At 41.2% G+C, this 26,975-nt stretch overlaps 1 protein-coding gene across 7 annotated transcripts; it reads right to left on the bottom strand.

Annotated features, from left to right (window-relative positions):
- Positions 1–852: 852 nt before the first annotated feature.
- On the bottom strand, positions 853–26,544 carry NT5C3A (5'-nucleotidase, cytosolic IIIA). Of its 7 annotated transcripts, none has more exons than XM_054384780.1 (10): positions 26,433–26,544; positions 12,644–12,750; positions 6,809–6,907; positions 6,304–6,373; positions 5,418–5,464; positions 4,928–5,013; positions 4,585–4,674; positions 3,431–3,593; positions 2,630–2,830; positions 853–1,480 (listed from the first exon to the last, which is right to left on the bottom strand). In XM_054384780.1, the coding sequence occupies exons 1-10, from the start codon at positions 26,542–26,544 to the stop codon at positions 1,379–1,381; spliced, it is 1,077 nt and encodes a 358-aa protein (XP_054240755.1). In that variant the 3' UTR covers positions 853–1,378. The 7 variants fall into 7 exon arrangements, with proteins under 7 accessions (XP_054240755.1, XP_054240757.1, XP_054240760.1 ...); XM_054384782.1 differs by lacking the exon at positions 26,433–26,544 and adding an exon at positions 13,114–13,196; XM_054384785.1 differs by lacking the exon at positions 26,433–26,544 and adding an exon at positions 10,044–10,094 and having other exon boundaries at positions 12,644–12,678.
- Between the last annotated feature and the right edge of the window lie 431 nt (positions 26,545–26,975).

The following is a 26,975-nucleotide window of genomic DNA, read 5'->3' as shown; positions in this document are numbered from 1 at the left end:
ATGGGTCATTGCAGATGGGCAAGGGAACTACTCCCATCCTGCCTTCTTGGGAGAGTTCCACCAGTTGTGGTAACAGATGTAAACACTTGGAGAAAACAGTGCCATGAGTCAGAATTTAGATAGCAGACCCCAGGCTGGATGGAAAGAGGCCATTTGTCCTACTTGCATTACAGTTCCAGAGTGCTTCTGAGGCATGGGGCTGGTAGCAAGAAAAGATTTTGCCAGGTGGCACAGTAAGCTTTGAAATTCAAGAGCAAGATCTAGCTTTGTTTTGGTTTTCTGCAGCCAGAGCAGCTCACTGAGCATTCCAAGAGCAATTCTTTTAGACAAGGCATTGCTAGCTTTGCCATGAAGCAGCAGGCTAGAAGTGCAGTAGTAGTACACAAAATCACACCTGAAAAGGGGCTGAAGTTATGGCAGTGTACTATTATAGAAGGGGCAATGGATAGAAACTCCAGCACAGGAGGAACTCCAACGTGAGGAGGAACTTCTTCACTGTGAGGCTCACAGAGCACTGGAACAGGCTGCCCAGAGAGGTTGTGGAGTCTTCTTCTCTGGAGACTTTCAAGCCCCATCTGGATGTGTTCCTCTGTGACCTGTGCTGGATTCTATGGTCCTGCTTTGGCAGGGGGTTGGACTCCAAGATCTCTGGGGGTCCCTCCCAGCCCCTAACATCCTGTGAGCCTGTGCTTAGCTTGTGAAACTATCTGTTGTTACAAAGATGAAAACCTTTACCTCAGGTGTAGTAGCTTAAAATGTTCTTCCCCTTCCACAGAGGATAAATAACAGCAAGGACATGGAATATTTTGCAGTGCTACAAAAGTCAGTTAAGAAGCAACACTTTGCCTGAATTTGGGTGAAGAAAACATTTTTACTGAAGAAAAATAGATGTATGAAAACCTCCCGTGCAAGTCTCTAGCAGATGAGAAAGATCCCTCAAAGTCCAGCTGAGACTGAAGCATCTTCTTTGAGAGAAGAAAAGGCAACACAAAGGTGCATGCTGCTTATTCACAGAACCTTTACATCTTCTGGGTTACAGAACACCCATGGGTTTGGAACTGCTCCTCTGAAATGTCTGATGACCAGACAGTGAACCACAGTATAGCAGCAGCAGAAGGTTCTCACGTTTACAAATCCAATTTAAACCTAGTTAACAGCAGGAGTGTGAGACAATAAAGAGGAGCAGAAGAACAACAAAAGGAGCTTCTAGCTGACAATGGATCCCATATGGATTTGAAAATACCAAAATGAAGGTAAAATATTTAAATTAAGTTATAAACAGTCCTGTCAATGAGTAATGAACACATCTAAGATAGCAAACGTGTGCTCTGCTGTCCAGTTGCCTCCTGGAAGGAATGGAGTGACTCAAGGCTGCAATTCACAGGATTTTCTGGAGGATGGAGTTGGCTACTTCCAGGGATTCATCTTTCACCAAGACAATATCATAAGAGTCCATGTACTTTTCCAAAAGCTCATCCACCTAATTGGAGGAGGGATAAACAGAAAGACCAACTGAGTTACAGAATTAATTGCTGAAAGACTTTTTGTGATTAAAATATTGCCCAGGCTATACACCACATTCAAGGAATGAGCCACGCAAGTAGGGATCTCTGCTAGGAGATGGCAGAGTGGCAGTGGCCTGACAGAACTCTGAGTGCATTTCAGGATGCACCTCATGTGTACTCCAGGAGCTTGCACATTTAGATACTGAAGGAAAAAACACTTCCTCAGCTTCCCAAAAGGCAAAGAGAAGTAGAATACTGAAGTTTTCTTTCTCCTGAATGCAAATGATGTGCATTGTAAGTTAGCCAACAACCAGTTCTGTGTTGCCTCAAACAATTTGTTTTTTGAAGGACTAATTTTGCTCCATTACCACTCCACTACTGAAAGGAGTAGGAGGAGCCACAGGAATTTCAGAGAGTAAATTTTTCTAGTTTCTGAACTTCTCAACAAGATCCCTTTTTGAATGTAGTTCAGTATGAAAACCAAAGCAACTTGGAGGTGGAGGAGGGCCATGAAAATCATCACAGGGCTGGAACACTTCTGCTATGAGGACAGGCTGAGGGAGCTGGAGGTGTTCAGCCTGGAGAAGAGAAGGCTCTGGGGAGACCTAATAGAGGCCTTCTGGTACCTGAAGTGGGCTACAAGAAGGCTGCAGAGGGACTGTTTGCAAAGGCCTGCAGGGATGGGATGAGGGGCAATGGTTTGAATTTAGAGAAGAAGAGATTTAAATTGGGTGTTAGGAACAAATTCTGCACCATGAGGGTGGTGGAGATTGCCCAGGGAGGTGGTTGAGGCCCCATCCCTGGAGATATTCAAGGTCAGGCTTGACAAGGCTCTGGGCAAAGTGATCTAGTAGAGGATGTCCCTGCTGACTGCAGGGGGTTGGGCTGGGTGACCGCTGGAGGTCCCTTCCAACACAAACCATTCCATGAATCTCCATTTGTGGTTTTGTAGCTTATGGGTTTGAGAAAGACTCGAGGTGAGAAATCCATGAGAAACATTTGAAATCTCAAAGCAAATACAGGGCCAAACACTTGGTGTGTTATCTGGAGCTTATTCTGATGGACCTGGCCATAACTCTCAATGTTTGACTCCCAAGTTCACAGATTACATGGAGCTCCTTTACCTTGTCATTGAGATAGCCAATCTTCAGAATGTGCTCAACGTTTGCTACTCCATCTGCCATGCTCAGGTCTCCTTGAGAGTCACCCAGCAGGATGATATTGCTGTTATCCTTCAGCTGTTTGAAGTACTCTGTGTTCTTCAAGGCACCATCATGTTTGTTGTAAACATGAATCAATTCTCCTTTAAATCCTTTCAATATTCCCTGTTAGGAGAAAAAAAACAAACCACTGCAGTTATTTCTAGTACCATCCAAGCTTTATAACAGTTCAAGACAGAGGCTGGAATGCTCTAGGTGATGTTACTGTTGAACTAACACTGACCTCAGACATCTCTGATGATGCACAAGAGAACTGACTGTTACATAATGAGATGACTACACCAGCATTGCTACAACTAGGCAGTGATTCCTCCTGCCTTGGACAGCAGTAGTGATGTACTGGGCTGAGTCTGAGGTGGAGATATTCAAGATCAAACTCCACATGGCCCTGGGCAGCCTGATCTAGTTGGAGGTGTCCCTGCTGACTCTGTGTGCGGGTTGGACAAGGTGACCTTTGAGGGTCCCTTCCAACCCAATGCAATCTGAAACTGCATTGTCTCTTAGTCCCAGCATGGCAGCAGTGTTTGAGCTGTTAGCCTCTGCTTGGTTTTTGCCTGAGAGAGTGCTGAGTATGCAGTTCTAGTTTTCAGGATGGCAGGGTTGGGTGGCTGTATCTGTTGCATGGAACTGCTCAGCTTGGATATCAATAGCTACTCAATACCACAACCAGTCATGTCTGGCAAGGCTCTGTTATTTCATACATACGTTTTCATCAAAATCCATGAAATTGGAAACCACTTTGACATTAGAATGGTAGACTCCAGCCTGGTGGATAACTTCCTCAAGAATGTCTCCAATTCCAGCAGAAAATATGAACACAGGAATATTGTGTTCACTGAGCTTATCAAAGAAATTCTCATATCCTTCTCTGCAACACAGAAAGAAAGTACAAATCAAGTCTCAGGGGAAGAAAGTCAAGAGAAATCCCAGTTTCAGAAGACATCCAAATCACCTTTAGAAAAGATTTTTCCCTGAGCATTTCACTGTATTTCTTTTCCCTCACCTTTTCAGGTTAGCAAGAAGATCACCAACCCAACCCAAGGCATGTAGTTTTAGCAGGAAACTGCTGCACCAAGCTATTTGCTCTTGGTTTGTGCATTTCCACCCTCCCCTCCCCCCCTAAAAAGTCTAAATGTATTTTAAAGATTTAAAACCACTTCCCTCTCCCAGAACAAGTAAGCAACTAGTAGAGCTCTAGCTACTACCAGGCTGCACATCTCCTTTTGATCTTCCTTGCTTAAAGATTTGACTTTTTATAGGGTTTGTGGGAGGGCCACAAAGATGATCCAAGGGCTGGAACACCTCTGCTGTGAGGATAGGCTGAGGGAGCTGGGGAGAAGAGAAGATCCAGGGGGACCTTAGAGCTGCCTTCCAATAGCTGAAGGGATCCTACAGGAAGGCTGCAGAGGGACTTTCCATAAGGGTGTCTAGAGATGGGACAAGGGGAATGGTTTGAAGCTGAGGGAGAGCAGAGTTAGACTGGAGCTTAGGAAGAAGTTGTTCAGTAGGAGGGTGGTGAGACTCTGGAATAGGCTGCCCAGGGAGGCTGTGGCTGCCTCCTCCCCGGGGATGTTCAAGGACAGGTTGGACGAGACTTTGAGCAGCTGAGTCTAGTTAGAGGTGTCCCTGCCCATGGTGGGGAGGTTGGAGCAGATGATCTCTTGGGTCATTCTATGATTATTACCATAAAACAAAGTTTGTGGGAGCATGAAGAGCTCACTATGTTCCAAGCTTCAAGTGTCACAGTCTCAGAAATGTGGGGAGTTGTTTTTTTTTTCTTCTCCCACCATCTGCAACAACCAGCAAGATCCTGTAGAAACCACTCTGAACCAGGCTCATTCACATCCAAAGGAACTTACTTCAGCATGACATCAGATTCCCTCACAATTTCTGCAAACTTCTCCTTTTGTAAGCCTTGCTCAATGAGCAGTGCATGAGATTTATTGTACCTGGAATATAAACAAACAAACATACAGGCTCAAAACTGACTTGTTCACCTTTCCTGAAATCTGAAAGCAGCCTGGATGGTTAACTTGTGCTTGTTTTAACTTAGCAGCAAAGCAAAACTAGTTGTTGTACAACCTTCTAAGAGATTAATTCAGTTAATGCTTTAGTTAGAAGCTCATTACTGCAATTACTTTGCTTTAAAAACCTTATTACATCTCCTCTTAGTACAATTAGAAGATGGGAGGTGGCTCTTACCATTCTACCATGTATGGGTATTTTTCTTCAATAGTGAGAGCTGGATCAATTTCAATAGCATAATAGGTTTCTTTCAGCTGCAATAACTGAAGGGAAGAAAAACAAAACCCCACAGATGTTGAATGTGTTTTTTTTTAAAGAACATTCAGTATTTGACCTAACTAATCAACATGACTTTTTTTCTTCTGATGACATTATTTAGATAAAATGGAATTTGAAATGCTCTTTGAACAAAGGGTTAGCTTCTAAATTTATCTATGGAGAAAAAAAGTGGATGATGTTAAAGTGAACTATGTGCTAACCTCAAAACTACAAATATATCTCTTCCCTCCCAGTGATGGGATATCTTGCAGTCAATGAGAAAGCTCAGAGAGCTTTAAGGGTTGGAAAGTGTCCCTTGCTGTGCTGCCTGATTCAACAGACAGTGCAGGCAGGGAACAGTAAGAGTTGTCAGCACAATACCACAACATTTAGGAGGTTTTCTCTTTACCTTTTTTCGACATTCCTCTGTGATGAGCTTGGAGTTATCAATGATGTCTGGGGGTGAAAACAAAAAAAAAAAGTGTTAAAATGGTATCTTTCTTTTACTTTGCTCTACAAGACTGTCAGTGGCATAGATGATGATGATGATGATGATTATTACATACCACTTTCCTTGCCAGCAACCAGTAAAAGGCACATTTTTCTTCATAAGGATGAAGATGCCCTTCCCCTCACCTCTGAATTAAAAGGTCAGTTACAAGCTTTCTTATCTGTTTCTGGAGTTTTAAGTGTTTCATGAAGTATCTGTGTGTTTGAGGATACCCAGTTAATTAGTAAATGGATTCTTTTTGTTTGTTTTAAATGGTTCCAGGATAAAAATGTCAAGAATTCTGAGGAGTTTATCATCTGGTTCTTGCAGGCATTGGGATTATTACGGGCTCTTAACAAATAAAAAGTCAACTCTACCATATCAGAATCACAGAATGTTAGGGGTTGGAAGATTGGAGATTATCCAGTCCAAATCCCCTGCCAGAGCAGGATTACCTAGGGCAGGTCACACAGGAATGCATCCAGGTGAGTTTTGAAAGCCTCCAGAGAAGGAGACTCCACAACCTCTCTAGCTCTATAACATCTTATATTTCAGAACTTAAATGCTTTATTTGTGAATGACAGCTTGTCTGATTTGAATTGTTAATACATAAAACCACATACAGTCACTAGAATTAACTTCATTAGGATTGCCAGGTTAGGTAAGAAGTCAGTATAAAATCTCATATGTTAGGGAATAAATTGGATAGAAAATACAGAAAATGAAAATCTAGGAAAAACTGAAAGGAGTGAACAAAGAAATCCATATTAACAAGAAGAAGAAAAACAAACAAAAAAGTACTCACTATGACAAGTTGGACATCTTTTTCCATTGTAGGAAAATCTACTTAATGTCATATCAAAATCTGTAATAATCTATTTAAGGAAAGAAAAAGCAAAGCTGTCTTACAACACGGAGGGACAAAATAAAGACTGGCTAGAAATTCTGAATGATCACCAAGAGCTGCAGCTGAGTAGCAAGTGCCACTGCAATCATCTCCCTGTTCTATCCAACCATTGCAATGCCAGCTTACAATATCCCACAAGAATAACCTTTTGTTTTCTCACTCTGTTGGTCAGAATATTTCCTGGAATTATTAACTTTTTGTGTTTTATTTAACTCCTGTCTGGCTGAATTACAGTTGAATCAACAAGGGCTGTTAAAAGAGGTTAACAGATGTCTAAGTTCTGCAGGTTTCTTGAAGGCTGACTTGTGTAACATACAAACACACACTTGACATGTTTTGGTTTAGAGCAACAGGCACCTGATCGATTTCACTCCAAACTGGTTACACCTTCTGCGGTCTTTACCTGAAGTTTGGCAGCTCCACCTTTGATGAGGCCACAAATAATCTCCTCTACTCTCCCTGGGTCCTTAATATGGACAGTCTTCTTCTGAAATTCTGGCATCTATGGAGAGCAGAAGAACAAAGACAGAAATATGCTTACAGTGGAAAACATACCAGGTAATACTTCTTCTGTCCATCAGAGTGGAAGCTCTGCATCTATAACCAGTTTCATGTGACATCAAGATGTGGTGAGGACAGGAAGGCAATTTAAGGAGAAGAAGAAAACAATTTGGATATATTAACTAATGACTCATAGAGTTCTGTTTGCCTTCCACATCTGCTTTCATTTCCTTTCCTAATATCAGTGTTCATTTATCTGACACGCACAGAAAATTGCATCTGCAGGAAATAAGGGAGGGAGATATATAGAAGTGGGATGTCAGGGATTGCCTTGTGCTACAAGTATGTTACTGGGAGCAATCTGTGCAACTAACAGGTCCTTAGAGTTTCAGCATAGATAAAGAAGAGAGGCTGATTTTAGACACCACTTGTTTTGTTGAGAATGCTGCACATACCAACTGAGTACTCCACTACAAGGCTGTGTGGTCATTCCTGCTCCCTAGCCTGTCCATCAATCATTTTCCATCACTCCCTTTCCTGCATGCTTTTGCAATGACACATGCTATCACACCACATATTCCTTTGGAATGAAAAATACTTCTGGAATATTATGCTAAATGCTGAATTTGGTAAAGGAAAAAACAACAATGAAATTTGCAAACCCTCCACCCCCCACCACCCAACACCCTTCCCACCCTTGCAGCAATGTTACAAGAACTATTTATTGACAGAATCTCCCTGTTTAGCCTTTATTTCCTTCCTTTATAATCAGGTAGGGAGTATTTCTAAAGGAAAAGCATTGGGTGTTTGCAATCTGTCTATGCTGGCATTTATGAGGAGTAAATATTGTGTATACAGAACTCAAGAGATGATGAAATAAGTCTTCTCCCAGCTTTACCTGAAGCTTGAGTACAGCTAGTAGAAATACATCTGATCATTCAGCTTTCCTTTTCTTATACCTAACATACAATCTTTGCTGCAATGAGCTGATTAAAATAAATAAAAAGCTGCTTCTATTTCCAGCCACCTGTCTGGAAGCAGAGTTCTTCCATCACCAACTGTTAGTAGGACACAAAAAACTCTTTCTTCCTACTCAGTGCTACTGAGCCTTTTATTTGTTAGGGGCAACCAACCTGCAGTGAAATGGCAATGAAGTTATCACTGAAGAAAAAGATGGTATTTAAAAAGCCTTTCAAACATGTCTTTGTAATAGAAAGGACACTTCTGCATCAGGGACAAGGAGGAACTGGAGTAAGCTTTAAATATTGGTGCTAGTCAGTGATAGGAGAAGGAACAGTAGGTACAAGCTGGAACACAGGAGCTTCCACTTCCACAAGGAGACACTTCCTAGTGAGGGTGATCGAGCACTGGAGCAGGCTGCCCGGAGAAGCTGTGGAGTCTCCTTCTCTGTAGACTTTCAAAACCTCCCTGGATGTGTTCCTGTGTGACCTGCCCTAGGTGATCCTGCTTTGGCAGGGGGTTGGACTGGATGATCTCTGGAGGTCCCTTCCAAGCCTTAATATTCTGTGATTCTGTGTTTCATGATTTTTCTGCTGTATGCCATGCAGTACTGGTAAATAAAAGTAACCCTAGCACTTGTTTGGTGGGTATACAGCATTTCTTCTCTAGAGTGAAAGAGAGCATTTGGACTCTGTTTTGAAAAATGTAAATTAACTAATTCTTTTGTCTTTTGGGAGGCAAATGATATTTAGAGTTTTAGACCTAGAATGCAAAACTAAAGTGAAATCCAAATGCATGCTGTTGTGAGGAGCAGTGAAAACATTATTTGGTTCACTTGGATACTAAGCAACAGACTCTAACATAAGTGAATTAAACAGAACAAATGGTGGGGGAGATGGAGACATCAGAGGGAATGAATGTATGAAGAAACTTGAATTGCTAGCCACTGTTTTATTTCTGACTGAGGCCTTTTGTAAGTTTCTGAAAGAAAAACCTCCTTAATAAACACTTCAGTAGATGATGTTAAACAAGATATTGCTTAAGATTTGAAGTATGATGAAAGCTTCCTGCTTGGATGTTGTAAACTGATACTCCTATTGAAGATCAGGTTTTAAGGTTCATTTGTTTCTGATGCATCTTTCATTTGTAAACAAGAACCGAAGCCAGTTGGAGAGCATAACCCAGACAATTTTGCTTCCACAGATACTTTCATAGGCAAGACCAACTCTTCATTGCAGATACAGCATCTGATAAAGCCTCAGACAAATAAGGTCAGTCAAAACAATCTCTGCACCAATCACAAGCAAATGAGGTAGCAATTAATTTATTTAGGCTTTATCACTGTTATCTTAGAAGCAAATAACAGTCTAATAAGCAGTCATCCATCAGTTCTCTGGCAAACTCTTTCAGTGTCTCATGCTTCTGTCCAGTCTAGCTGTTAGGTTTTATTTTGTAGCTTATTTGCCACTTCAGAGTTGAAAGAGACAAGCAGGTTCAAGTTGGAAAGAACTGGAAAGACAGGTGAGAGAACAAAGAGTGAAGAACTGCTGATAAGAAAAATCCTGTCCATTTAAGAACATTTGTTTCTATTAATAGTTTAAGAAAGCTCTAGGAGTAAAACCAGGAAACACAGAAGGCCCAGATGACTGTGAAGGAAATAGAGAAACAGCCAAACACTTGACAAAGGCAAGAAAGCTTTTCAGAGCAAGGAACTTCAACATACAGAACTAAAAGTAAGCAGAGGGAAAGGTATTCATGTTTGATTGGGACAGCTGAAAGTACAGCATAGTGGCTCACTTTAGTGCCCCTCTTTATTCTGTTGCTTTATACAAGTGCAAGGAGAGTTTTGCTTTCTTACCAAGGGTTGAAGTAACTCAGAGACTGGTATCTTTCTTAAGATATATGTTGAAAGATGACTCTTAAAAGTTAAAAAGTAACTCCCAAAGTTACTTGTGCTTGGCATTTACACTGGCCACAAACACATTTAAGTTTCTAGTCTCTGACATATTTAAGAAGCCTTCAAAGAGAATCAAGAAAACAAAACTGAAGAAGATTATTTTGGAGGTTGTGCTTAAGGGGATTTATGAAAAGGAAAAAACAACAAGATGTGCTTGTTTGTGATAGCAGGTAACTGGAATAAGGAAATTCCTTTGTAGCTAACAGTGTTACAGTCATACCTTGATGAATGACCAGTAATGGATTCACGCAGCTTTGGAAATCCCCCAGGCCTACAAACCACAGAATGGGTCACTTACAACAGGGATAGTTCTGAAAATTACAAATACATGAGACATGCATCTGTGTAGCTGGGTTAAAAAAAAAAAAAAGAAGAGGAAAAGAAGTATTTACTGCAAGAATCACATTGAATTCTAGTTTGCAGATAAAGGTTCTTATATGCAGTTGGATAGCAGGAGTGCAAACAGAGCTGGTCTTATGTTGTGGCTGGGTGCTGCTGATACCTATTTTTAGTATTTGAGGCAGTGTATATTTAAGTGCATGCTCTATCAGTTCAGTTATAAAAGAAGAGTTGGTGGAAATGACTGAAATGAAGGACAGGCATCTAAGTGAACTGACAGCTGCTGAAATAGGGTTTTCCAATCAGGTATCCTAGGAAATTAATAACTGATTGTGTACACAAGGTGTGAGGTCATCTTCTGCATTTGAGAATCTACTAAACTTCTGGGTCTGCTGTGTGCTGAGGTAGAGCAGCTTCTTCCCTAGCCAGTAAAACAACAATCTAAGTCACTGTAATTTAACAAACAAAAAAATCCAGTGCAAAAGGGAATTTGATATAAAGGACAACAACTGTGGGGCCTTCTGTTGTTTTCATTATCTGTAACTTTAAGATGGGAAGCATGAGCTGATGAATGATTTGCTATCTTAACTACAAGGAGATATGGATCATTTCACAATCAAATCTAGACACCAGTAATAACTAAATATATAAGAGGTTATCATCAGAAGTCTGTTAAGTAATGCTTTGACCTAGGACATAAAAAATGGGGCAAAGTATTTTTACACTTTTGCCTTGTACACCTCCACTACTTGGCAAATCCAAACTATTCTTATCTTCCAAAGCCCAGTCTAACATGGATTGCCTCCCAAAAATCACTGCTAAGAAAACACCCTGCATTATGGAGGGATAAAATTTTCAAAGGAACTTGTCTGTAATCCTTGATGGTTGATAAGGTACTTTGGTAGGTGTCAGGAGTAACAACAACAACAACTGTTCTCACACTTACAAGTGCCCACAAAATTTCAGCTGACTCTAATGTGATAAAAGTGATAAGCCAATGAATAAGAACTAGCTGCAGCAGTATTGACAGGATGTGAATTGCAGTTATTGCACAACTGCTTCTTTTAATTTCTTTTTTTTTTTTTGCCTTAGCCTAGACTAGGTTCCAAACCTATTAACTTCTGGTACAGAGGACACACAAGGAGAGAGGAAATGTTATTTCTGAACAAGGAAAATACAAATTGAAGTGATCAAATTAAAGGAATCAATGACTTGTAAATTTTGTTTCTAGTCTAGGGCCACAGCTTCCAAGTAAAGGAGTCTAAACTGAGAATAAGTTACATTTATTTTGTCAAGTGCAGCTTTCCAGTTCCAAAGCCTGTGGCCAGCTATCACATACTTACTTGTGGACATGTACCAAAAAAGGCAAGACATGGCATCAGTGATCACTGTGAAATGTGATATCCTGGCAAGCTGCAGAAAATTGGTTGAGTGTTTTGGTGGCAGAAGGTAATCAGCCCCTGGGTGAAATGATAAAGGAAAGGGGCAGGTTCCCTATTTGGCATTTACATATTCTGTTCCACTCCCTTTTTCTTGTTGGTGCCACAGAACATTACTGTCACCTACTTGCTCTAGAAAAGAAAACCTAGCAGAAACCTTCTGAAAAGCAAGCAAACTTCATGTAACTTCTGCTGTTTGCTAGCTAAGAGTTAAGCCAGGGAGCCGTGACACAAACCACAGAACAGGAGTGTGTGTGCCTATCTTCTCCTCCATCTGTACATACTACAGAGAGGTACAAGTGCTCATATATATATATATATAAAGCAAGCTTGGCTTTCCTTCAGACAAGTTAAGTTTTGGCCCATGAGTGCAAGAGAGGCTTCTCCTAGCAGCCCCAGCTGTTAGTAGGCTCATGTTGGAGAGAGGAACATGACCAGCTGCTGGCTGTGAGCGCGGTCACACCGGACACTCCGTTCTGTGCAGCTCGTTACAACTGTGGCAGTGCAGCCTGCTAGCACAACCCCAGCTCAGGGCAGATCTATTTACCTTTATAATTAGCAAAACAATCCCTTTCAGTTTGATATACATAGGATGGAAGCTCAAATATGGTAAGAAATCCTTAGTAACTAGTAATAACTGAATTACTCTCGGTATTTTCACCAAAAAAGAGCCTTAGGAGTACGTAGCTGGCAAGTAAACAGGCAAATGTTTTTATGGAAATGAAACAGCAGGGCACTGAGTATCTGCACAGCTGCTTGCTAACATGCTGCAGAACTAGAGAGCCAGCACAGCTTATATTAAACAACTGCAAGCAGCTTCACTACCTATTTTAAGAAATGGAATAGGGTATGTGCTAAAAATAATTTTCCCTGTTTTGTTTCATTATTTACGTCTTTCTACACTTAATGTGCTGGATTCTGGTACTTAGTTGGGGGGAAAAAAACCAACAACCCACAACCATATTACAAAAAAAAAGTGGAGAGAGAGCTTTCAGAGCAAACATGACAACAGCTTTCCTCTTGTGCTTTTAAAGGAGAGTACCTGTGTGTTGAGCTTAGGGCACTCCTGATTCTTCTGTCCTTGATTTTGTCCTACTGCAACAGCATAGGTGGCAAGCAGAGTCCAGAGATGCAGGGCTTGCATACAGGCTGCCAACAAAAACCAACCAAATCCTTTTAAGAATTGGTCTGCTACATTATGTGAACTTTGCTTTCCCTGCTGCACAGAAATAGAAGCAGACATGCATGGTACATAACTATGCCACTCTGAAAATACCCACACCTCAGGCTACTCTGCTAGATATTGAAAAGTGGAGGAACATTTAAGCAGAATTAACCTATTCCACAGAATCTAGTAAATATATTTATTCTCTCAAAGGTGCTGCCAATTCTGTGCCGTCAGCTTATTATTTTAAAAGCACATTTTTGTCACACAACTGTCAGTAACTCCTCGGCTCATAACCTTGGCAGGAGGCAGAGTCAGTACTGTTGACAGAAGCCGCGCACACTTACCAGAGGGTTTTGCAGGAGCAGCTGCAGCAGCAAAAGAAAATTCCTCTTGCTTGAGAAACACTAATATAGCAGCAGAAGGTGCAGCTGAGGGCGTTTCCAAATGCAGCCTGACTAATCCCCGTGCAAAACCCCAGGCTCCTGTGACGCAGGGCAGCAGTGCGCAGCCGTTTGTTGTGCTCAGCAGTACAGCCTGACCGGCTTACAGACCATCAGCTGCTGTACCAACAACAAAACCTTTGACCTTCACTGAATGAACAGCTTTTCATGGATGCAGCAAGCAAACGTGGGCTGCTGGGGCAGGGGAAGGCAGTTGTTTTTCAAAGCAGAAGTTGACTACTTTGTTACTTTTTAACCCTTTTACAAAAACCTTCCCAAGCGCTTCAGGATTTCCTGTTGCCGAGTGCCACAAATTTCTTGCAGCTCACTGGTGTGGTCTCATCAGTGCGCACAGGGGAGAACACCTTTATTTGTTTAGAAGCAGCGATTAATTACTTCAATGAGTCTTTGCTTTGACTTTAATTATCTATGTGATACCGTAACAGGAACTCCAGGAGGCTTGTTTGTCAGGATTTTTGAGAGACAAGGCAACTCGAGGTGCTTTCCAAAGTTTGCCATCAGGCACATTGGGTGATCAAAAACAGTGCCTAGGTGACACACAAGACTTACTTGGAAGGAATCTTTTTTACTGTGAGAAACTGAAGGAAGTACTGTCTAATCACATTTATACTCTGCAGTTCTGGAAGTATCACATGAGGTCACCTCTGGCTATAGGTTCCCTATGCTGTCCTATTATCCCCACTCAACCTTAGGTTTCTGATCACTATTTTGGACTGCCAGAAAATACCACAAACATCAGCCCAATTCATATGTTGTCATGAACATGGCCAGGGCAGTCATCAGAACTGAAGCAATGCAAAGTTAGTGGTGTAGCTTATATAAACCCCCTAATGCCATAAACTCCATCCACCCCCAGCTCCCCTCTGCCCCTTATTACCAGGACTCTAGAAATTAATTAGGTATCAAAATTTCCTTTTAAGGAAGATATGCTTTAAAAAAAAAACAACAAACCAACAAACAACCAAAAAACAAGTAGCTTTTCTTTGACTAGGACAGTAGATTCGTATGTTTTGTGTCTGCATTCCATCTGTAGTCTGTCAGCATTGCTCAGACTCTCACCTACACAAGTATTTTCTTTTTTCTTCATTTGTGCTGTGTTTGACAAAGTGAAGCACCTACGGAGTACTTCACCTGATACAAACCAAGCAACTTCCCTCAACACTCATCCTCTTAGAACTGAGAGATGTCCCCCAAACCATGCAAGTTGAGGTCTGCTGTATCCTGAAGCAACAAAGTTGTTTGAAAGGTCTGTTTGAAACGTAATATAATCCTTGCAAAGCCTGGCATTGGTATTTGCCAGGATACATAGCTCCTGTTTATCTACTTCTTATAGCATTTGTACAGTTGTAATAGGTAACACACAGGAAAGAGGAACTTTTCTATTATTTTAATAGGGTTAGCAGGCTGTTGTTTAATAGTGTCTCCACAGTAATGTCTGGGAAAGCTACGTATGCTGCAGGATCATGAATAACCATGAATTATTTTCACACCTAAAAGATGTCAGAGCTGGATTTCCAGATTTAAGAAGCCTTCTGAAGAATGAAGTAAAAGATGCTTGCTAGGTGAATGCATGAATCATGCATTTCAAGGAAAGGCATCACTTTATACATTCCATTTGCAAAGTACCCATCTCTGAGCCTTTATGTATTTCAAAGGTGCGTTGTGAACCTCTTAAGTAAAGCTTGGGATGTGGTGGGGCTGGCCTGTTGATATTCTGGTACTTCTCAGATGGGATTCAGTGAGAAAATTAATTCTAAGGCTATCAAGAATTTAAAGAAAGTTAGCTTGCTCTTTATGAAAGTTAGGAAACAAGAACACCACCACCACAAAGTTGTGTTGTGGGCTTTGTTTTGGGGTTTATTTATTGACTTTCTAATTAATTAATTAATTAAAAATTCACACACCATTTAAGATTGAGAAGTTGCAGAAATGAAGTCCAGCTGTTACAGGATGATTTTTGGTACACCAGATCAGAAAGCATTTGAAGTGAATGATTAGAGTGCTTGTTGGTAAAAGAGCTAGAAAATGACGTGGGCAAAAGTTCTGTAAACATTACCACAGGCACCACCTATTTCTTAGAAAAACATCTCCTGTATCTCTATCAACAAGGCACTTTCACTTTAATGAAAATGTTGTGTATTAAGCTCCTCATCTGCAGAACAAGATGTCTTTGCAGCTCTAAAACCTGTGTGTCAAAACATGTCAGTTGCAATGGCTACTGCTGCCCAAGTTCTGTTACTGCTGACTGGAGTCAGTTGAGCATTTTCTTCCTCGTGTTTAACTTCTGAGAAGAGAGGATTTGAAATTGCCACTTCTTTTTTAATGACACAAAGTCCAGCACAGGATTTCTACTCTCACAATACCAGAGGTCATTTAAATGTATTTTAAGAAGCACTAACTAAAGAGGTAAAGCTAGTTCAACAGATAGGTTCTATTTAAACCATTTCTCTTTGGCTGAGGGCCATATCTTGTCTGCAGGGCCATATCCTGACTGCAAAATACTCTACACAGAAAAAAAAGGGAGGGAAAAATCATTAGATGATTCTTCAACCATTAGATGATTCACAAAAGACTACGAAAAGGTTCAACTTTATATGCTGGTGTGTTAGATGAACTTGTTTTGTAAAGATTCAGGATGCTCTTGACAGAGTATGAAGCACTGGAATTTTCAGTTTGAAGCAAAGAAAAACTGGTTCTGCTGGTCCTTGCACACCTCTGCCCTAAGCTGCATTTATCTATGGAAAGATGAACACAGCAGAGAGAAGCTACATAAGCAAGCAAGCTGAGCTTTTCTCTTTTGCTAAGTTAGAAGATGAATACTTCAACTAAACTGGCAGCAGCTTTAGAGATCCAGAAAGAGGTCATATTTAAGAGTATTTTCTGTTCATTACAATTAGAATACTTGCTACAAACAATAGAATCATAGAATGGTCTGGGTTGGAAGGGACCTCCCATGGTCATCTGGTCCAACCCCCTCTGCAGTCAGCAGGGACATCCTCCACTTGATCAGGTTGCCCAGCGCCTTATGGAGCCTCACTTTGAATATCTCCAGGGATGGGCCCTCAACCATCTCCCTGGGCAACCTGTTCCAGTGTTCCACTACCCTTGTGTTAATAACTTGTTCCTAACATCCAATCTAAATCTCCTCTTCTCTAGTTTGAAGCCATTGCCCCTTATCCTATCTCTGCAGGTCTTTGGAAACAGTCTTGCTCCATCCTTCACCCTCCTTCTGAGAGAATATATGGGGTACAAACTATACAGACCTAGTTCTGGGATTGAATGAATACAGCTCAGTGCAGGCAGGTTTTCTGTGTGTTAGGGGAATTGCCTATCTGTGCTTTGCTCCCACTCTCTTACTTTGGGGACAGCTAACCTTTGATACTGAGTATGTGGAAATGACTGAGGAGCCAGAATTTCATCTGAGGTTTTTTTCTTAACCATTCCTCTTCTCATCAAAGAACATAAAAATATTCTAAATACAAGCAAGCTCAGACCAATACTAAGAAGTTATTCTATTATGCTTAGATTTTACAAATAGTTTGTAAAGCACTAGAATTGAAAGAAGAAATCAAAGTTGTGTCACTCAGTGCAGGGCAGAAGAAAGCTGAGCCTTTTTCCTTGGCCTTCATACTTAGATTTCACTGGTAGCTATTCTTGCCAATGCTTTCTGGATAACCCTCTTATAAATACATTACACACTTGCAACGTAAACCCCAAATGCAGTTCTGCTTTCACTACCTTACAGTGGATACAGCAGAACTGGAAAAAGCCCTGAGAAGGGCACTAAGGATGAGGCATAAATATGAAAAGCTTCCACAGAATGAACAACTGAGTATAATACAGTTCTTCAGCCTGGAAAAGAAATGAGAGGATGGCATAGAAAAGCTTAATTGGGAAAGATTGTTCACTATCTCTTTCAGTGCAAGGAGTAGAGATCATTGACTAAAATTAACAGGAGGCAAATTCAAACCAAATGCAAGGAGTCAGCTACAGGTCACACAGTTAAGGAAGTAGTAGGATGTGGAATTCCTTTCTGGTGATCATGTAAGTTTACACAGCCTTAGGAAGGTACTGGATAACAACATGAAAAACCTCAAATTATAGACACTGCCTCTGAAATACAAGTTCCTGGAGGCTGGAAAATCATCCTGGGAAAAACTTCATGATAACTTGCCTTATTCTTATGCTTTCCCTGGGCCTCTGCTAGAGTGATGATACTATCTGTATCAGGCAAGACCTTGCATGGAAGATGTCAGCACTCCCTGTTACTAACACAGGGAAAATCATTTACTCTTCATGATAATGCTTCAATTTAATTTCAAGTATCTTATTTTTTTACCCCATCCTTCTTTTTCCCACTGGATCTTCTTCAGAGAGCACAGGTACAGAAAATTAATTTTTGTCAAATCAGGATTTTTGCCTTTGAGTGGTGCTCTTATTTTCCTTTAATACTGCTCTGGTGACAGGGTAGTAGATGTTGGAGTCTGGCTAGCTGACAGATCCACTTCCCTCTCAGGTTACAAAGAATCTCATGCTTACTGAAAGAGTGCTCACAGGTGAGGCTGTTAGTACAACTAATCCTTCTTCAAAATATCCAGGCAAACAAGAGAGAACTCTGGGAAGTGGCAGCATGTAGATACTGTGGTATAGTGATAAATTCTTAATGAGCTGTCAGGTGTGCAAAAGCTCACCTTGCATAATAATGTAATTTTGATGATCTACACTACTTTCCCCCAAACTGTCCATTTGCATGGATACCTTTTAGAATGAAATGTCCTCCATGTATCTAGATGCACATGCTTTGAAAGATCTTAAAACAAATGCTGGTTTCCCAAGAAGCTTCCCTTGTAACACTATCCAGAACGGAATTTGCATTAAGCCCAAGGCCTGGACTGAAGTAGTTGCTGCTGATTCTCTTCTTCTCTTATCTGCTTCTAAGAAAAAACCCCACCTGCTAGATTTTTTCTCACTAAGCCTAAGAATGCTGTATCTAGATCAAATAAACTCTGACCCTTGAGTAGGGGTTGCAGGACCCTGTTTGAAAGCAAAGTCAGCAGGACAAAGTTTAATCTGCAAGGTGTTACCAGACACCACAACTCTGATGGAAGAATCTAGTCGCAGTGTAATATTCCAATTAAAGTTACACATTGGGACTAATTAAGGTTTTATGTATTAGGATCTCTTTGAGTACAGACCTGTCTTTAAACTTCTTGAGAAAATGATCTGTGAAGTCTAAAGAAGAAACACAGCCACCATACACTCATTTTAAAGGTAAGGGGGGAGGCATGAAGGGGTTTTGCCTCTGGGTCTCACCCTTTTATGGGTGTTTCTCACTGCTTCATCTCATTCAAAGATGCAGCTGGATGCTCCTTTTTTCTTGTATCTCTGTATATTCATCTTCTGGAAGTGACACAGGACATGTTCAAAGCCAGTTTGGTTCTGTAACACTACTATTCATTGTACTATACTACTACTACTGTAGCAATAGTGCTACAGCTCCATACTAATTGAGTGTACTAAGGTGCACCTCTCAGCTGCACATAAAACCATTTCATGGTAACATGCAGACCAGATGCAGTCCAAGATAGTAAATGCTGCATTAACAACTGCGAAGTGATAACTAATATGTTTCCACCAAAGAGGGAAAGCTTTAAAGGAGCAGAGTTAATACTCCAGTTCTATTCATTCTGTCAGCATTAAGGTGGAGTAAACTCAACTCTTAGGTAAAAACCAGAGGCTCTGATAAACTTGGATTATTTTGGTGATCCAATCTGCAAAGCTGGCAAACAGTTCTTTATGTAAGAGTGCAGGAAGGAAGCTACAGCTAATGAGTAAGGAAATAAATAATAGCAAGTACATCTGAACAGGAATCTTTCTTGGTGGCAAAACCAGCTCAAAAAAAATCTGAAATTCTATATTCAGACAAAATTCTGAAATTCAGACACTTGACCAATCTTCAGTGTCAAGCCTGGGCCTTGCCCCACCCCTTTAAGGAAAGAAATAGTTACAAATTATATATATATACAATAATTATATATATATAATCTTTTAAAAAAGATTGGTATATATGAAAGCAGAAGCCACATTTCCTTCTATCGACAGACATTATTTACATAATTCACAGAACTGTTATTAAAAATATTTTTGCAACTGTTGTCTGAACCAAGTCTGTGCAGTTCTGTATTTGTGACAATTTTTTTTTAAACATTCAAGTAAAACACTCTACTAAGAATTAACCAAAAAAAAAACAACCCAGGACTTTTAATGAGCCCTCCAAACAAATAACCTCAGGTAGAGGTGGCCAACACAACAGCCACAGATTCCAACTTAATGGCACAGTGCTAGTCAAGCTGCTGCATCATTGACATGGGACTGAAAATCTGCCTACTGCAGTCACTGTGACTTCTGAGGTTGTACAGTAGCTGACCACTGGTGATTGATCACTTTTGGGTAGCAGGAAGAGGCTGACACCGAGCAACTGTTCAACATAACTGCTGCATGAAGATCTCTGCCCCAGGGAGAAATAGTGGCTGCAGTTCAAGTGCTGCACGATGCTGTGACTGCAAGAAGGCCACAGGTGAAGTTAGACTTTGTGTCCTAACTTTTCCACATGCTCCAAGACAGTGGATTTATCCAACTCTCTTGCCTGCTCTTTGCTGGCTTTCTCTCTCTTTGCACACTGGTAAGAAAAGGTGGCCAGGAAGAATAGTTGAGAGCTGTTCCTGCCTATCAGCTGCACTTTGCATGGGATGGGATCAGGCAAATTTCAGTGGTGAGCATGACAGGCAGCAGAGACATGGCTGCTAGTGTAGGTCCTCTGCACACAGGAGCAGTTCAGTTGCATGTGCCTGACCTGGAGTCAGGTAGTGGCCAAGAAATGCCTGTCACTGTGGGCCAAGATTTCTCTAAATGCCAGGTTACTTACAAAAACCAGGGCAAATCCATCCTTAGAGATGATCTGTGCAAAACCAGTGCCACCTGCTGCTCCTCACTGTCTGCTGCAGCTCAGCCAGCTAAAATCTGAAACTTGGAAATTAATTACCATGGGCAAATGCAGCAAGTGAGAGCAATCCAGTCTAACAGTCTGCTTCTCTTCTGGTCTTTTCCTTAAACTCTCTCCCAGAGTTACTCTTCAAAGTAAGTGAAGAGTGGGCTGCAGTGTTCTTGCACTGAGTATGTGTCTGTATGCACACATGGAAGGAAGCAAGGTGGGTGACAGCTTGAAAGCTATTAATGTAAATTGGAACTAGCCAAAACAGAAAACAAATATGTATTTATGTGTTTTGCATGATGCAATTAATTCAAGTGAAAAGAAAAGGTAAGAGGCAGCTATTCTATAATTTTTCTTTTTTGAATGAAAGAACTTCAAAAGTTCATGTATCTCAAAGAAGTTTCCAGACATTTTTACATTTAGGTACATTTACAATTGCTGTTGAATTTAAAGCTACTATTCTCCTGCCTATAAATGCATGGCTGCATACCCTGGATCTCTTGTCTTCAAAGCCTATATTGATCAGTTTAGATATTTGGTATTAAAGTTGATAACTCTTGTTAAGGCTGTTAAAATTCTACACAACTTTAAGTCATAACAGGGAGAAATTTGCAATGATTTGTGTATTCAAATAAAAAATACTTTCTTACAGCTTACATTGTTTGATAGCTAAAGGCAACATGTTTAATACTTGCAGTATCTGCCATTGGCTTTAATCTGTAAAGAGTTTATGAGAATAGGTATCACTAGAGCTCAACCAATAATCAAGAGTTACTATAAGGAGGAGGAAAAAAACCTTACAAATATGACTTAATCCATCTGAAGCATTTACAAAAAGGTAAACATACTCCAGAGCAGAATGATTTATTGAAAGACTATTTTTCTGTCTTGGAGAAAAATTTTATACCAAGGAGGGAGCCAATAAGCTCTTCTGAGCTCATACCTACACTATCTAGAATATCCCAACATTTACTTCCATTTACTACTTGGAGTTCAATTTTCAGGCGTGGCTTGTCATAAAATATATGATAAAGGATGATAAAATGAAGGGATAAATTTAGGATAAATGAGTTCTAGAGATATTAGTGCAGTGTTAAAAGATTTAGTCATCTTTCCACACCCACTCCTTGGAAGCGTGTTTCAAGACTTACTGAATTGAACCAAACAAATGAAAAAAGGCAGCAGCAATTGCAGAAAATGAAAACTTAGTTCTGCAATAGAATGTTAAATGGTAGGATCAGCTTATTACACTATACAAAATAAAATATTAGTATGTCCATAATCTGTATAGCAAACTACCCTTTGATTCTTCACAGTGTTAGAACAAAACCACTCAAACTGAGCCAGTTTTTCTTCTCCTAGGATCCCATTTTTTCAGACTTCCCAGCTGAATTATTTTTGCAGTGAGAATAAAAAAAAAAACTATTACTGGTATCTAAGTTGTATCAACAGGAACTATGCTTCCAGTGTTTTTGTTTTTTCTGGGTTGTGTAAACCTGCTTTACAAAGCACATTCTAGGTTATTACATATGCTAATTATCTGTGCAACATGGCTGTGGGCATCACAAGGCTGTTTTGGGAATGCTGGTGTTTATCACTCTGTCCATGTGATTCTTCTATTGAGGAATACAAGTGAAACAAATCCCAAGTTTTCTAGAAATAGTTATATGACATCTCCAGTGCTCATATTGGTTTTAAAAGTTTTAACAGTATTGCAAAAACTAGAATAATATTCTAATACTTCAGCTGTTAGTAACGTGAAGGCTTGCAGTCACATGGCAATAGGTAGGAGCATTATTCGGTGTCAGGAGTTGTTTCACCATTTAGGTTTACACAGTGGCAGCACTCCTTTGGATCAGTGTTATTCCCTACATGGATCACACCAGCAGAGAGCTCTCAAGGTCACAGCACTTTAAATATTATCACTGCACTACCCAGGAAGTGCTAGTGTCCTGCAGTGGTATCATTAGATACAGCCAATGTTCCTTCCATTCCCCTTTGACTGATTCCAATTTGCTCAGGCTCAGACTTGTCTTTGCAAAGGAAAATGTCTGCATGAAGGAGGTTCACATACCAGCTGCTGATATTCCTGCATATGTATGCTACTTATGACAAACTCCTTTATTTGCTTCTCTACTTGGAGGTCATCTCATCAGTGTCTCCTGCCAGAGGAACGTCACAGTTACTATGACAATGAGTTAGGAGCAACAAGAAGAAAGAAGTGGAGTGGTATGTGATTGCTGCCAGCTCTAAAGGTCTGGATCCTTTATCTGTGGCACAAATGCTCATGATGTCCCATGAGCAAGAAGCCAGTCTCACTAGAGACTGGCATGTAAAATAAATATCTCCCTGCACAAAGCCTATGTCAGCACACTGACAGAGTATGTTCTGTTTTTCTTAGGGAAGGAGATAAACAGCAGTTACCTCACTTATTTGTTTGCTTATTTCTTTCCAGCTAAATTCTAATACTGAAAAAAAAAAATCCATGTATTCCTTTTCCTCCTCTGACATATGAGAAAGGCACCTGGCCAGAGATATTTAACAGTGGCTGGCTGAAAAGTTTCCTGTAAAATGAGAAAGTGTGTTTAAAATTGATTTTTAATTTGCTGCTGTTGAAATTTCATAGAAAGTCTTTCAGGTAATTGGATCCTCTCACTTCAGGGACAGAATGGAGAAATAGACCAATTGTAACTAAGCCTTTGCCCAGTTTTGTGGAAAACAAACCTGAGAGATGAAGTCTCAGTTTAAGGCATTCGGCTCTTCTGTTTCCAACCAGTTCTATTATATTTCTCATCCTTATAAAATGAATGTAACAAAACCCTCCAAAACTAAAGAGTGAGGAACAAGCTACTGGAAAAGACAAGAAAAAATCCTGTTACTCCATTAAGCAGCTTTTCTTACATTAACCCCCTATTTTAGTTAGCATGGGCCTATTCCCTACGGATGAGCGCTTGCAAAAGACTTAGGCAACATTTTCCACACAACTTTGTGAGCTTTGCAAAGAGGAAGCAAGAATCTGAAGTCTACTACCAGTAGAATTGATTTGTAAGGATCCACAACTTCATTGAAAACTTGTCTGGGGCCTGAAAAATCCAAAAGATTTGAGTGTTAGTGTAAGGTTTCCTCTCCTCTTTTTTTTTTTTAAGGTAGCTATTAAACATTATCTATTAAGTTACTTGAAAAATCTAATTAATTATCAACCTCCTCTTTAAATTAAAGTAAGCAAACTTGTGGCTAACTTTTCCCTTCACCTGACTGTAGGAATTCTTTACAGTTTGACAGCAATGGCAGTTTGGCAGTGCAAAGTAATACAGAAGGCTTTGGGAGGTGTTTCTCAACACACAGACTGGCTACCTATCTACTATTAATGCCTCTGCTGCTTCAGGAGTGGAGCTGAACTCAACTGTCACTGTCTACATGTGTCTGTGCCCAAAGGAAACTCCCTATTTGCAAACTTCAGATGGTCAGTGAAGGCACAATATTAGTACTTTAATCCCAAACTTCTGCTTCCAAATCAGATGCAGTAATTTTATGGTGCTTCTATAAAGCTTACATTTCAGCACCAGCCTAATTACTTTGCTAAAGGATGAATCTACTGAAATGTAAGACACATTTAAGAATTTGATGTTTATTATTCAACAAGGAAACACGGTCAGCCTTGTGTTTTCTACAGTGCTTGTGAAACCTTCCTACTTTTCTTCACATTGAATATCCCTGGCACCAAAATCCCTGATACTAACTTGTCTTACAGATATTCTATTTGATTTGTAACCATCACTGTCTTTCTGCATTTAAACACTGCTCTAAGTTAGCTTTTTAATTATATTTGTCTAATAACTATCTAATTTTAACTAAGAAAAAAAAAAGAATTATTGCTGTAGTTAATTATAATGAAAGAACAATCCTGTCATTTTAATCTAACCCAGAAGACCTGGGATAGTATTAAAAAAACCTACATTACCATTCCCCACTGCCCCTCTAACTTAACCTATAGCACCTGCTCCTCCAAGGAAGGTTTCTCTCATGAGAAACATAGATGACAAACATTGAGTCAAATCTACACTGGTGAGTAAACTATTTCAGCAAAGTTCTCCAAAATGCAGCCTATTCAAAGAAACCAAACACATTTAACATTGTCCTTCCTTCACAAACTAAGCTCCCTGGTGTGAAGTTTACATAACTGTTTTGCTTATTTCAAAGAAATTTCACAGCCTGGTTACATGTCCACTACAAATACTCCTCGAGGAAGAAAGGAGACTGTCAACTGATGAACTACAGCTGCTTGTTATCTGAGGAAGTTGTCAGCTTGAATACTGTTAGAAATGCTATGTGAGGAGAGAGCATTAATCTGTTGCATTTGACTGGTAAAAAATGTGGGGGTTTTTTGTATGAGAAAGCTGACATGCTTTGAACAAGCTTTATTTTTCCCTTGCAATTTAAAGCTGAGAAAAGCTCTGATCATAAAAACAGAATTTTTGGAAGCATCTATGTAGGATCACAGATTTGCATCCAAGAACACAGCTCTGAAAATGTTATGTGGAGCACATGCTTAAGAAATTCACATATCAGAAATCAATTTAACACTGGGTACGATTTTTTTTCCCCCCACCAAGGGCAAAATCTTTGCAACAAAGATAAAAGTCTTCCCTAGCAAACCCACCATCTCAACACTGTACTGAAAGTTAATACTAATAGAGCTTTAGCAATTATTAGGCACTTTTTGAACTACAGCTCCAATGGGATACTGTGATGGTGAAACTCTTGGGTCTACCCACTGAATGTTTGTGTGATCAGGCTTTCAAATGTCATTTTATTGTCCACATTGAACTAAGTTCTAGTACTAGAATTCGAAAAGAATATAACTGACCAGTGTTATGCCACTGCAAGTTTTCAAATGAGTTTTGTAAAATCCTACTATGGACTCCAGAGTCCTTCATTAGAAACAGATGTAAACCCTCTCTAAAGTAGTAAAGCAAACTTTCTCTTCTGCCACAAGCTGTTGTTTCAGTGGGCTCTCTGAAAGTAAAAAGCAAGGCTCTCCCCTCCAAACTGTTGAATGATGTGACTGATGGCTAGAAACAGCATTCAAACTTTTAAAAAACTCTAAGCGTGATGCTTCTAGGATTAGTAAAAATGCACAGCAGAATTCTTTTCCAGGCCCACACTATCACAAACTGCATTGTATGACTTCCACTGGCAAGCTGTACAGAACATGACTAAGGGTGCAGTTAGATAGCTTACAGAATTTTAGCTCTTAGCAAAATATCTGTTTCCATGTGTAATTTAAAAAAAAACCCAACCAACCAAAAAAAAATGTTTTGCAAGGGAGATCACAAAATATCCATTGGCTAACATCAAATAGGTTGCTGATTTCAATTCAGCTCTGAATTCAGCACAGTGGTGTCCAAGTTGTAAAACTTGAATTCTGGAGGATTTCAAGGTCGTGAGCATATTGTCCGAACGATTTTACAGGTAGGCAGGTATTTAAATAACACCCTAAATAACAAGTTTAACAAGGGCAGGGGAGAGACAGCTCCATCTTCCTTTTATAGTAACTGTGAAGAGCCACTGCTTCCCGGTTTCCACAGATGGCTGAACACGTGTGCCCCCCTCCCCCCTTTTCTTTTAAACATGTTACAAGCAGGCATTTAGCAGGCACCAAGACCTATAGGTACACATGGGTCAGGCAGGACAGGACGGAGCTGACATTTCTAGTGCTACTGGATCATGCTGTGGTGGAACAGCTGCGTCTGTCCTTATGATCGGGAACTGGGCTCAACATACCTGCTCTGCCCCTTCGCCTCAAGGGGTGGACACCAGACACCCCCCACCCCCATCTGAAGAAGATCTTAACTTCCGTGGAACAGAATCGGTTTGGTTGGAACAGACCTTTACGATCAAGTCCAACACTTCGGTCTGAGCTACCTGACGAGCCTTCTACAGCAGGATCTGCAGAGCACGTCTGAAAGAGAAAGGACTACCGGGATCCGAGGGCAAGGGGCTGGCATTTGAGGGCGGCGTGTGAGGGACCGCCCATGGGTTGCCGAGGTGGGGTGGGAATATACCCCAGGGTGGGAATATACCCCCGCGGACACAGGGGCGGCCGGGGGGCAGCCGGCACACCGGGGAGGCGCCGGCCTCCTCTGCGTCGCCCCGCTCCAGGGCTGCGGCCTCTTACCACGTACCATCTCGATGATCTTGGTTTTCCTACCCGTCTTCTTCTTCATGGTGAAGATGTACTGGGCCAGCACCACCCCGCCGACCAGGGCGCACACGCTGGCGCTGGCCACCGCTCCCATCTTCGCCACGGCGGTCCTGTCCATGGTAGCTCTCCAGGGGCACGCCAAGACACCGAGAGCCGTTGCAGGGAGGCGAGGCCGGCCTCTAGTAGCCGAAGGACGGGGGTGGGGTGGGGTGGGGGTGCGTGCGCCCCTCGGCGCCGGCCCGAGTGGGTCCCCACCGACGCCGGACCCGACGAGTCGGCAACGACGGCCGCCGCGCGCCGCCCGCCCCCGAGAGCACGCGCCCCGCCGCCGCCGCCTGGGCTCTGGCTCCTCGAGACACGTCACGTGCGCGCGTCCCGCCGGCCGAACCACAACCGAGGGGGTAAGGGAGGAGGGAAGGAGCGCGGCCGGCGGAGAGGCTCCAACTCCCGCGGCCAGGCACGGTGTGAGGGCTCGGAGACGGAAAAGCGGCGGCGCGGAAGTCAGCTTCGTGCCCCAGGAAACGCGAAGGCCTGCCTCGCTGCCCGCCC

The sequence above is a fragment of the Indicator indicator genome, chromosome 11 (genome assembly GCF_027791375.1).
Source record: "Indicator indicator isolate 239-I01 chromosome 11, UM_Iind_1.1, whole genome shotgun sequence".
In the NCBI taxonomy this organism is placed as follows: Eukaryota; Metazoa; Chordata; class Aves; order Piciformes; family Indicatoridae; genus Indicator; species Indicator indicator.
The sequence above is the reverse complement of the archived record's forward strand: the minus strand, read 5'-3'. Positions and strand labels throughout refer to the sequence as shown.